Genomic DNA, 12984 nt, shown 5'->3' on the forward strand with positions numbered 1-12984 from the left:
TATTGAAGAAGATGGGGGTGAGGGGTCACTCCCTCCAACAAGCAATCAAGTCCTTGTCAAATTCAGCAGAAGAAAGCAGCAATTGGATTTGGATTAAAAGGAAAGACAACAACTGGGCTGCAAGATGAGGACAGGAGGGTATGGAACTGAGAGGGGTGTATCTGGGACGCCAGGTAGCACCGTTGAGCCCTCTAGAGACGTCATGGGCTTATCAACGAAACGTCAAAGAAGGAGGGTGCCCACCTGATGACCATGATGACGTACCTACCCTCCCTCCTTGTCACCACTCCAAACCCACTGCCAACATCGAGAGTGCCAATTTACCATAGGGATTGAAACATCAAGTCCTAGCAGCTCTACAGTGAACACTGGGCCACAATTACATTGGACGTGGCAGTGTTGTTGCATGCACTGATGGAAAAAGCTTCTGTTTAGGGTCAAAAAACTACTTAACCCTTCTACTGGAGGGCAACCAACATACAAGAACAAACAGCTGCAGTAAAAAAAAAAATCAGATATTTTAACTTCCATGTGATTCTCACAATAGGGAGTCAATGACATAAACAAAAGAGTTTGAGCTCTGGACCATGATTGTGGGTCCAGAATGAAGAGATAACAGCAGTGTCTCAAGTGTTCACTTCGTTTACAATATCAACTCTGGGCCCATGAGCACAAAAAATTGACTGAGGCTGCACTGTTGCTGTGAAGGACAGCTACACTATTGGAGAAGCCATTATTTTCACAAGACCATAAGACATAAGAGCAGAATTAGGCCATTTGGCCCACGGAGTCTGCTCTGCCTTTCAATCATGGCTGATCCTTTTTCTCCCCCCTCCTCAGCCCCACTCCCCAGCCTTCTTCCTGTAACTTTTGATGCCATGTCCAATCAAGAAGCTATCAATCATCTGCCTTAAGTACACTGAACTACCTGGTCTTCACAGCTGCCTGTGGTAACAAATTCCTCAAATTCACCACCCTCCAGCAAAAGAAATTTGACTGCATCTCTGTTTTAAATGGATTCCCCTCTTTCCCTAGACTCCCCCACCCTGGAAAATATCCTTTCCACATCTACTCTGTCTAGTCCTTTCAACATTTGAAAGGTTTCAAACAGATCTCCCATCATCCTTCTAAATTCCAGTGAGTACAGACCCAAAGCCATCAAACGTTCCTCATTCCTGGAATCATATTTGTGAACCTCCTCTGAACCTTCTACAATGCCAACACATTTTTCTTTGATAGCGATCCCAAAACTGTTCACAATATTCAAGGCGAGGCCTCACCAGAGCCTCAGCATCACATCTCTGCTCTTATATTCTAGACCTCTTGAAATGAATTTGCCTTTGTCACCCCCCGACTCAACCTGCAAGTTAACCTTTAGGTTGTTCTGCACAAGGACTCCCAAGTCCCTTTGCATCTCAGATTTTTGAATTTTCTCTCCATTTAGAAAATAGTCTGCACACTTATTTCTTCTACTAAAGTGCATGACCATGCAATTTTCTAACATTGTATTTAATTTGCCATTTTCTTGCCCATTCTCCTAATCTGCCTAAGTTCTCCTGCAGCCCACCTGTTTCCTCAACACTACCAATCTTCATATCATCTGCAAACTTAGCAACAAAGCCATCTATTCCATTATCTCAATCATTGATATACAGCATAAAAAGAAGTGGTCCCAACCCGGACCCTGTGGAACACCACTAGTCACTGGCGGCCAACCAGAAAAGGATCCTTTTATTCCCACTAGCTGCGTCCTACCAAACAGCCAATGCTCTAACCATGCCAGTAACTTTCCTGTAATACCATGGGTTCTTAACTTGATAATCAGCCTCATGTGTGGCACCTTGTCAAAGGCCTTCTGAAACTCCTAATATAGAAAATCTACTGCATCCCCTTTATCTATCCTACTTGTCCTCTCTTCAAAGATTTCAAACATGTTTGTCAAGTAAGATTTACCCTTAAGGAAACCATGCTGTCTTTGTCTTATCCTGTCCTGTGTCACCACGTACTCCATAACCTCATCCTTAACAAATGACTCCAACATCTTCCAACCACCGTGGTCAGACTAACTGGTCAGTAATTTCCTTTCTGGTGCTTCCTTCCTTTCTTAAAGAGTGGAGTGATATTTGCAATTTTCTAGTTCTCCAGGACCTTGCCAAAGTCCAATGATTCTTGAAAGATCATTACTTATGCCTCCACAATCTCTACCACTACAACTTTCAGAACCCTAGGGTGCAGTTCATCTGGTCTGGGTGATTTATGCACTATTAGGTCTTTCAACTTTTTGAGCAACTTATCGCTTGTAATAGTAACTGCACTCGCTTCTCTTCCCTCACACCCTTCAGCACCTGGCACACTGCTTGTGCCTGCCACAGTGGAGACTGATGTGAAATACTCATGTAGTTCATCTGCCATCTCCTTGTCCCCCAGTAATATTTCTTCAGCCTCAATTTCTAGTGATTCTATATTCACTCTTATTGCTTTATTATTTTTATATACTTAAAGAAGCTCTTACTGTGCACTTTGATATTGTTTACTAGCTCGCTTTCATATTTCATTTTTCCCTCCTAATGATTCTTTTAGTTGCTTTCTGTAGGTTTTTAAAAGCTTCCCCATCCTCTATCTTCCCACAAATTTTTGTTTTGTTGTATGCCCTCTGTTTTGCTTTTACCATTAGCTTTGACTTCCCTTGTCAGCCACAGTTGTACTATTTTGCCATTCGAGTATTTCATTGTTTTTGGAATACATCTATCCTGTAAGCTCCTCTTTTTTTCCCAGAAACTCATGTCATCCCTGCCAGCATCTCTTTCCAATTTATTTTGGCCAGCTCCTTTCTCATACCACTGCTATGTCATTTTCTTCACTGAAGTACTGCTACATCAGACTTTACTTTCTCCCTATCAATTTTCATGTTGAACTTAATCATATTGTGATCACTGTCTCCTAAGGGTTCCTTTACCTTAAGCTCCCTAATTGCATTCAGTTCATTACATAACATAACTTCCTCAATAAAATGTTAATCCGCTATTAGGCTCAATGGCAAACTACTCTAAAAAAACCTTCTCCTTGGCATTCAACAAACTCACTCTCTTAAGATTCACTACCGACCTGATTTTCCCATTTGACCTGTATGTTGAAATCGCCCATGACCTTTATAACATTGGCCCCCCATGATCTATTGCACATAGAAAACAGGCAGCTACAAAAGACCCAATGGCCCTACTGTGAAGAAAAGCAGAGCTCTTACTGATATCCTAGCCAATATATATCTCTGCACCCATTATGTGATCAAGAACATAGCCAGATATTTGCAGCTATTTCCTCCAACATCTGATTTAAACAAAAAGGCTGTCAAATATTGAAATATATAATGATCTCTGTATTGTTCCTGGTATGAATCAGCTGCTTATTGAAGAGGAACAGGAAATGAGGCTTAAGAATTTAAAAATATTAAATACTAACTTACACCAAGCAAACTATTCTTTGGATATTCATTTAAATGTTTTCATTAATCAGGGAACCTCACATTTGCCATTTTTTTTCAGATTGCAAAGCTACATGACTTAATCAAAGGAAGACACTTGACTAGAAACGTACAAATGGTTCTTCCACATCGGTCTGTGCAGTCAATCGCTGATAAAAAATTATTTTCGTTCCCCATGCAGCCACCATAAACAAACTTCTCACACTTTCCAGTTGCAACGTTGTAGTAATAGCGATGGTTTATGGCTTTACAGGGCCCTTCGTCTTTTGGCAATGAGCAGTCATCTCCATCAGCTACAAAAACACAAGATGTTGTTGTATGTAGTTGAATTGCATACCGATCTAGTAAATCAAAATCTGGGTGCCTAGAAACAAGAAACAATTATAATCCAAACTTTTACTGTCAAGTACAGGTTTCAACAGATTGTAGAGTCCAAAGTGTGGTGATAAACACTGACCTTAGTCAGTGTAAGTTCAGTGGACAGTTACTGATGGGGCAAGTAGGCAATCACATTTACGATAAGCATCACTTAGTCAGGTATGTGTATTTGTTTCATTATTGGATTGGAAGTGGTTATGTCTCCACTATGGAGAAAGTTCCTCACTTGACAAGGGTAGTGGGGTGGTAGGGATGGTGAAGAGAAGGGGAGCAGGTGCTTGCTGTGCTGTACATGTTCTGCAGAAACAAACTTACTTGACTTTTTGACAGTATTTAGCCCCACAACCCACCTAACATATATTTTATCCATAGTTATCTATAAAATAAGAATATATTATATACTGAAGTTTATTCTTAATCTCTGCATTTTTTAAATATTGAAATACTTACAAGATGGAGAAAACCAATATATGATAGCAATAATAATTTTACAAATACAAACTTTTAAAAATATTTCCATTAAGTAACTTGTTTATTATTTAACTTTATGGTATAATTAGTTAATTACACAGTCATAGATGATGAAACGATAATAAATACTGATCAAAACAAAGTCCATATAATCCTAGCCAAAACCCGAATCCTACAAAACTTTTCTGTCACATGCTGTTTTTTTATCCTGAAGGTGCAAGAACTTGTCCTGTCCCTCTGCAAAGTGTTCTCAGTCATTGGAAGTGACTTAAAACTGGCATAATATGAATTTCTGCTCTGCCTGGCTTTTCAGTTGGCCACTCACTTGCTTTCCTGAACAGATTTCCGGAACATAGGATGACCACTTCCTCAATAAAATGTCCTACTTAATGGTCTACTGTGACTCCACTTCCCCTCATGCTCAAAATCCCGAGGTAGTGGGGAAACAATGGCTAATTTTTGTTTAACTCTATGCTTTCTTTAAATACTGAGTTGCATTTTCCCTCAACATCCCACTCATTTTGCTTCCATGAATTCCTTGCTCATCGGGTTTTCACTCTTTATACTCAGTGAAAACTGCTCTCTGTGTGATTATGGAAGAGCTTGGAAGAAAGAACTAGAGAAATCAAGCCTGGAGGTAACCTGCAATTTTAATGTTACAGGTTGGAATTTTTGGGCCCTGCAATTATGCTTCAATTTGTCCTCCCACAGAATAAATGAATTACAATGTTTTACATTTAAAAAGGTTTCCATGAGAAACAAAAATCAGAGTTAAGGTCTTTCCTGCTGGATGTGATCATAACATTACAAAGTTGAGTAGATCTGTAGCCAAAGAATGCATGTCAAGTGAGAACCTGGTTAAAAAGAGTAAACTGAAATGGCAGTGACAGTTAACATAATAAAGATGTCGGCATTCAAGAGGCTTTTAGCCAGGCACATTAATATGCAGGGGATGGAAAGACATGAATCAGGTGCAGACAAGTTTCATTGAGCATCCAGTCGACTTCCCTGTTCTTTACCTTACCCCTCACTCTCTCCTGGTTTCACCTATTAACTTGTATTTCTTCTTCCCCTTCCTCCATTTCTTACTCTGATATCTCATTATTTTTCTCTCAGCCCAAAACAGTGACTGTTTACTCTTTCCCATAGATGCTGCCTGGCCTGCTGATTGCCTCCAGCATACTGTGTGTGCTTGGATTTGCAGCATCTGCAGATTTTCTCTTGCTTGTAATTGGGCATCATGCACAGCACACACATCATGGACTGAAGGGTCCTCTTCACGTGCCTCATTCTTCTCTGTACTATGCGCTATGTAGGAATGCAAAGGTCTTCTGCAGTTGCATCAATAAAAAAGGAAAGGAAGAAAGAAGGCAGAGTCAATTATGGATAAAGAAATTGATCTATGCATAGGAGCTGAAGTCATACCCAGAATGCCGAACGAGTACTAAGCATCTCACTTTACTCAGAAACCAATGGGAAAGTAGTTCCAATAGATCGAGTAAAACACCGAGAAAGGAGTACTACAAAGGCCGGCAATGATTAAAATAAGTTACCCGGTCCAGGTGGTTGTTAAGAGAGATTTAAAGAAATTTTATATAAGTATTTGCCATAAATCTTCCAATCTTCCCTCAATATTGCTAAAGGTCTACAAAGTGGCAAATGTAAAATCCTTGAGCATGGACTGGAATTATCTTGGCAGAGAAGACTAGAGGCCAAGTGCTAGAAAATGGGATTAATAATGATGGGTGTGGACATAATGGTGCTGTTTGACTCTTCACTGATTTGTAAAAGCAGACAGTGTTTCACTGAAAATTTCGGAGAGGTACTGGAGAAGACTGATGAACGGAATGCAACAGATATTATCTTAGCGAATTCTAAGCGTTTGAGAAAAGTCTCGCACAATAAACTGGTTTACAAATTTCAGGCCTGTGGAATTAAAAGACCACCACCAGCATTAATAAAAAATTGGCTTGAAAAAGCAGCAAATGGTTCCTTTATCAGAGTTTCAGCATGGGAGTGGTGTTCTCCTTGGCTAATGATTGGAAGATTGCTACTTTGACATACAATAATGACTTAAACATGTATGTGCAGCGTAAAATTCAAAAGATTGTGAAAGACAAATAGCTTGCAATTGTTGTAAGCAGTGGAAAGCATAGTAATAGACTGCAAGAAAACATTGGGAAGCTGGATGAATGTACAGACATGTAATTTCATGTGAGAATTGATATACTTTGTCAGATGCAATATGGGCTAATAGAGTTCTAAAGCCTATGTAGAAACAGAGTGATCTGAAAGTACACATTCATAGTTGTGTGAAGTTAGGAAAAGTTGAGATAATAGTATCGCTGGAGTTTATAAATATAGACGTAGGGCAGAAGAGTAGGGCCGTTAATGCTGAATCCATGCAAAACAGTGTTAGGTTCCAATAGGAATGCTGGGTCCAATTCCGGTCACTACACTTTAAGAAGAATATGAATATTGCAGAGTGGGTACAGGAAAGATTTTTAAGGATGAATTACAATCAGATTTAATATCACTGGCATACTGCATGTCATGATAATTGTTAACCTTACGCAGCGGTACAATGAACTACATGATAAATAGAGAAAAAAAACTGAAGTACAGTAAGTATATAAATGTCTATAAAATAGTTAAAATAAGTAGTGCAAAGAAAAAAAACAGAACTTAAAAAAAAGTAGTAAGGTAGTGCTCATGGGTTCAATGCCCATTTAGAAACTGGATGGTAGGGGAGAAGAAGCTATTCTGGAATCACTGAGTGTGTGAGAAGAGGACATGTCCTGGATGGTTGGGTGGGTCCTTAATGATGGACACCACCTTCCTAAGGCTCATCCTAATTGCCTCAGGGAAGAAAGATTTCAGGAATAAAATTACAGTTGTAGAATCAAATGGAACAGAAACGGGGCCTTTGTCCCAATATCTTGATGCTGGCCACAATGCCCAATCCACTTGCCCAGGTTAGGTCCATATCCTTCTACTCATTCAAATACCCTTTAAAAGATCTCATTGCCTAACATTTCTAATTCCTCAGGCAACCTGTTCCATTTACCCATGACTTGCTGTATGGGAAAACATGTTCCTCTGATCTTCAAATTTCTCCCCTCACACTTTAAGACTTTACCCAGGAGTTTTAAAATGCCCCACCCTGGGAAATAGACTGTCTATCTACCCTATTGAAGCCCCTAATAAGTTTATAAATCCTCCATTCCTAAACACAAATCACTCTTCAAGCCATTTTTTATCTATGTCAATGCACTCTCACTATTCAACAGTTTAATTCAACAGTCAATCTATCATGAGGTACTTCTTAAAAAGTTTTCTTAACTCCATACAGACAAAACAGTTATTTTCAGTTAAGCTAATTGAATATTATCTTCTTAGAAACATTCTGCCCATTCTGAGTTATAACCTAACATCATCAAAGAATTTTTTTGGTTTCCTAATTATGGTTTCTAGAACTTTACCATCCACTGGTGTAAAATTGATCAGCCTGTAGTTACCAGGGATGTCCTTATGTGCCTTCTTGGAGAAGGATATCTCAAATTTAGATTTCCAATCCTTTTGCACAAGCTCAATCTTTCCCCATATCTGGAAAAAAAACTGGAAAACTATAGTAAACTTTTCCATTATTTTCTCACACGCTCCCTCCCCTTAGCTTGGAATGCAAACCAACTCCACCAAGCAAACTATCCACTTGAAGCATAGCCAACCTTTCCAGTAAAATGTTTTTGTCAGCTTTAATCCCATTCATTACTACTTTCATCAACAGTTCTAACAATATTTTGTAAACATCCTCTTCCTCAGTAAATGCCAGCCAAATTTATTAAGGGCTTTAGCTTTGCCACAAATCTTTAAGCACTTACCACTTTCTTTGTTGTTCCTCTCCTCACCTTGTGGTACACTGGGCAGTAACTTTGCCATCTCTTTCGTATTTTTCTGTTGTTTACAACACCGAGTTGCTAGCTCGATGCTCAACCCAGCACGAATGGAAAGTGTGCAAGGAGCTGGGCGGATTTAAACCAGGGAACACTTGCCTCAAAGTCCAGTGTAGATGCCATTACCCCACCGGCTGGCTAAACCATTTTCTTTGGCCCTGGTATATTCCACCCACTGCTTATTAGCTGCTTGCCATTCACATGCTGGTAAAAAGATTCTTGAAATATCTTTAAGATAGTGCCATTCTATTTTGCCAATCCTAATTTTGTTTACTTGTCCTCACAACTTACTGTACACAACTTGGCACCCATGAAGTATTCTCATGACATACATCATGCATCCTCCTTTAGTTCTCATCAAATATTCAATCTGTTTCATCCATTGGAAAGTCCTCATGTTGTCTCTCCTGCTTTCCTCGCTTGCCACTATTTATTGCCTGAATCTGGAATAATCCTTTCTTTGTTAGTTATTTCTTGTCAATCTTTTTTTCCCACTTCCCAGGGCAGTATTGGTCTGGAGATCACTTTTCGATGAGATCACCCTATCATCCACAGAAATTACTCCTCTTCCTGACTAAGAATTCAACTTTTTTTTTTTTTCTTCAGTGTCCATTACTAAGCTAATCCTTATGATACATATAAAATACTCCTGCCAAGTGTTTACTTATTGAGATTTGTTCCAGTTGGCCCATTTAATTCTCCAGCACAATCCCTAGCAATGCCTCCTTCCTAACTGGACTGATTTGATCAATTCATCACTCTATAGAACTTGTGCATCTCAGCTACTTCCCCACGTATTGTTCCCTCCATGACTCTCACTCACTACTAAAAGCCCTTAAAATATCCTCCGGCATGATCATTGAATCATAAGCCATAGAATTGTCAAAAACCTATTGCACACAAAAAGGCTACTTGGCTCATTATGTCTGTGATGATCACAGAATAAGGCTTTCCAACCTAATCACAGCTTTTCAGAATCAGGGTCATAACTCTGTGGGCCACAGCTCTTCAACAACACATCAAAGTGCAGTTTATGTTTGATGAGGGTTTCTGCCTCTGCCACCCTATCAGGCAGAGAGTTACAGATTAACACTCTTTGAATGAGTAGAAGTTTCAATTATCTCTACAATTATTTTAAATCTATGCTCCCTGGTGTCTCACCTCTTTGCTCAAGGAAATAGATCATCCCTAAGTACTCAGTCTGGGTCCCACATAACTTTATCCACCTCAATTAAGTCTCTCTCAGCCTTCCGTATTCAAGGAAGAGAACTGTAGCTTGTCTAATCTTTACTCTTTGCTACCATTTCCCATTCACACCACCTCCTCAAATTTAATTTCCATCCTCTCCATGGCAATTACAAACTTCCTGTAACATGGTGAAAAGAACTGTACACGGTGTTCACTCAGTCTGTGATCTAATTGGTGTTGCACGCCGTCCTTGAATATCCCCCTTGCTGTTATATACTATGTCATGGGTAATAAAGAATGGTGTCTTGCAAAAAAAGAACTGCTAATGGAATTAGGACAGCATTTATGATTTGCTCATTTCAAAGTGAATGTAGAAATGGAACTAAGATAGTAGTTCTACCAGAAGTTGTATTATACTTGGTAGGCTAAAGGGGATCCATTTGTATTGCAACACACATCAAAGTTGCTGGTGAACGCAGCAGGCCAGGCAGCATCTATAGGAAGAGGCGCAGTCGACGTTTCAGGCCGAGACCCTTCGTCAGGACTTTTTGTATTTGTATTGCAGCAATTTTATGATTTAATGTGTAATGTATGGACCTATGTCTTTTAGAAGAATGACACCCCCCTTAGCACTATGTATTGATCTGTTGTCTGTGCACGTGCTGTTGTCTACACATGCACATTGTTCTCTCTCACTCTTACTGCAATGTGAATACACCAGTTAAAGTTATCTCCCACGTGTGTGCTTTTATTTAATTGATATGTAGTTGTACACAGACACAACAGAATTGGCGACGAGTACGATTCTGAAAGTCAGAAAATATTGCAAATGGCACCGATAGTTACAGGATAAAACAGTGAGAGTTAAACAGTACTAGAAGGTCGTCAAAGTGCTAACAAACATATGAGTACAGTGCATTATAACAGTGAAAGACGCACTGCATTTAAAGTGAAGATAAAGTGGTGATGGCTTCAGTTGGAAAAGTTGACAAATTTGATAGTGCTAATGAAGGCTGGGAGTTGTATATCAAGAGGGTAAATGTGAACAATGTGGAGGAGTGAAAGAAAACCCCTATGCTTCTTAGCTTAATGGGTGCAAGAACGTACTGTCTCTTATGCAATCTAGTAACCCCTGAAAAGCCAGCAAGCAAGGCATTTGATGAAATTGTTATAAGTTTACAAAATTGTTTGAGCCCTAAACTGCTGGCAATAGCTAAGAGATTTAAATTTTACAAAAGGAACCAGTCAAAAGATGAAAGCATTTCTGAACACGTTGCAAAATTGTGCAAACTTTCCCAGTACCGTACTTTAGAGATGAACTTCCTGATGCATTAAGAGACAGGCTTGTATGTGGAAAGCAGTGCTAAAGCACCCAAAAGAGGCTACTGCCTGAAATCGACCTAGCCTCAGAACAGGCATTGATGCAGCTGAACTACAGAAAAGATTAGAATGGGATGTGCACAAAATGTCCCTCAATGGTGCAAAAACCCGACAATGTTATTGATGTGGCAAATCCTGCCATGATGCAAATAACTGTTGGTTCAAAGAAAAAATCTGTAGAAAATGTCACAGCCAAGGTCACACAGAGAGGATGGGCAAGGCAGACAAAAAGCACAACAGAGTGTAAAGTTTCAAACACAAAACTAAACAAATGCATACAGTGACTCAATGTGCAACAGAATTAGACAACACAGAGACTGACAAGGTGAACTGTCATGCCTAGAACTGCAGAGTACAACTGAAGGAGATCACAAAATCATCTGGATCACAATAGATGTGTCTGGTGTAAAACTAAAAATGGAGCTGGATACAGGGTCAGCTTTGTCCATAATTCCAGAGGCCGACTACAACAGATTGTTTTCTAAACTATCATTAGAGATGATGACAGTGATGCTAACGTCCAAACATCCTAGGTGAGGAAATGTCTTCCAAAGGCAAACTGAAAGTAAATGTGCATATGGAGGCTGGATACAATAGTTAGAACTTAATGTGTTGAAAAGTGGAGGGCCAGCACTCTTCAGATGTGAATAGTTGAGAAAAATCCAACTAGACTGGCACTCAATCAAAGCTCTCAACAGGCAACTGCAGCCTAAATAGTAGCACTCACCAGAGACTGTTACAGCAGTTTAATGCTAATGAGAAGGTTTTCAAGAAGGGAATAGATAAACAGATTGAAGATTGGGCCAAAAGCTGTTCAAGATGCTGAAAATCACAAAATGCACCACCAGAGGCACCATTAACCTGTGGAAGAGGCTGTCTTCACCATGGCAAAGAGTAAATATTGACTTTGCTGAGCCATTCATGGACTCCATGTTCCTGATTGCTGTGGATGCTCATCTGAAGTGGCTAGAGATTATACCAATGATGTCAACCACCTCAGCAAAGACTGTCTCTGCTTTGGGGACTACCTTCACCAGAAACAGCTTACCAGAACAAATTGTGAGTGACAACGGAACACAATACACATCAGAAGAATCCCGACTGTTCAAGAAGAAAAATAGCATCAGACATTTCAAGTCAGCTCCTCACCACCCAGCAACAAATTGGTTAGCTTAGCTGAAAGGTTTATCCAAATCTTTATGAAATACATTAAAGCAATGGACAAGGAGGACCTTTCTCTACAGCACAAGGTGGACAACTTTCTTTTTGTGTATTGAAACTCTGTTCATGTGACGACAAATCAAGCACCTGCAATCCTGTTCATGAGCAGGAATCTGAGATATTGCATAGACCTCCTGAAACCAGACCTCTGGAGGGAAGTACGGAATAAACAGTTCAGCCAGTTGCCAAGTGAGGCAGCAAGGAGCTTCGAGATTGGACAGGACATCCTAGCACATGATTATCGAGAAGGCAAATGGACACCCAGTAGGATAGCTACAAGAACGGACTACTGATGTACACAGTGGAGGTTGAAGATCGTATATGGAGACATCATATGGACCGGATACTGGATGCTCAACTGAAGAACACACTTGAATTGACTGCAACCAATGAGACATACACAGTACAGTCAGCGGACTCACCTTTCAGTGACGATGTCACTGACAGCAACGTGACACTGGCAACCGAGAGTGTTGTCTTAGACAAGACACCTACCAAACTTGATGCTACTCCACAGTTCCAGAGGCGCTATCCTGAAAGAAACAGAGCACCACCCAAAAGACAGAACCTTTAGAACAGTGAAGTTGTTATGGACTGTTATTGTGAAAGCATATTTATTTGGAATGTGTTTATGAAAGGGACATTGAATGCTTTGTTCGTATACAGTTTTATGATGCATTCATCCAAAGGGGGAGGAAGTGTAATGTATAGATCTATTTCTCTTAGAGCAATGAATCCCCACCCTTAGCACTACATATAGATTTGTTGTCTGTGAATGTGTTGTTATCTATGCATGTGTATTATTCTCTCTCTCCCACTGCAATGTGAATCATCTCCCGTGTGTGCTTTTATTTAACTGATATGTAGTTGTACGCAGACACAATGAATTTATGTTCTACTCAGCTTCTATTC

General features: G+C 39.8%; 1 protein-coding gene across 3 annotated transcripts in view; it reads right to left on the minus strand.

Moving 5' to 3' along the window:
* tfpi2 (tissue factor pathway inhibitor 2) overlaps positions 1-12984 on the minus strand; it is a 76277-nt gene that overhangs the window by 43928 nt on the left and 19365 nt on the right. For 2 of the 3 annotated variants that reach the window (XM_063043833.1, XM_063043832.1), the window contains exon 2: positions 3595-3774. The exons of the other annotated variant lie outside the window; for it this stretch is intronic. In XM_063043833.1, coding sequence (XP_062899903.1) covers positions 3595-3774 — 180 coding nt within the window. The remainder of the gene's footprint in view (positions 1-3594; positions 3775-12984) is intronic. 3 annotated transcript variants of the gene reach the window in all.

The sequence above is a fragment of the Mobula hypostoma genome, chromosome 3 (assembly GCF_963921235.1).
Source record: "Mobula hypostoma chromosome 3, sMobHyp1.1, whole genome shotgun sequence".
Classification (NCBI taxonomy): Eukaryota; Metazoa; Chordata; class Chondrichthyes; order Myliobatiformes; family Myliobatidae; genus Mobula; species Mobula hypostoma.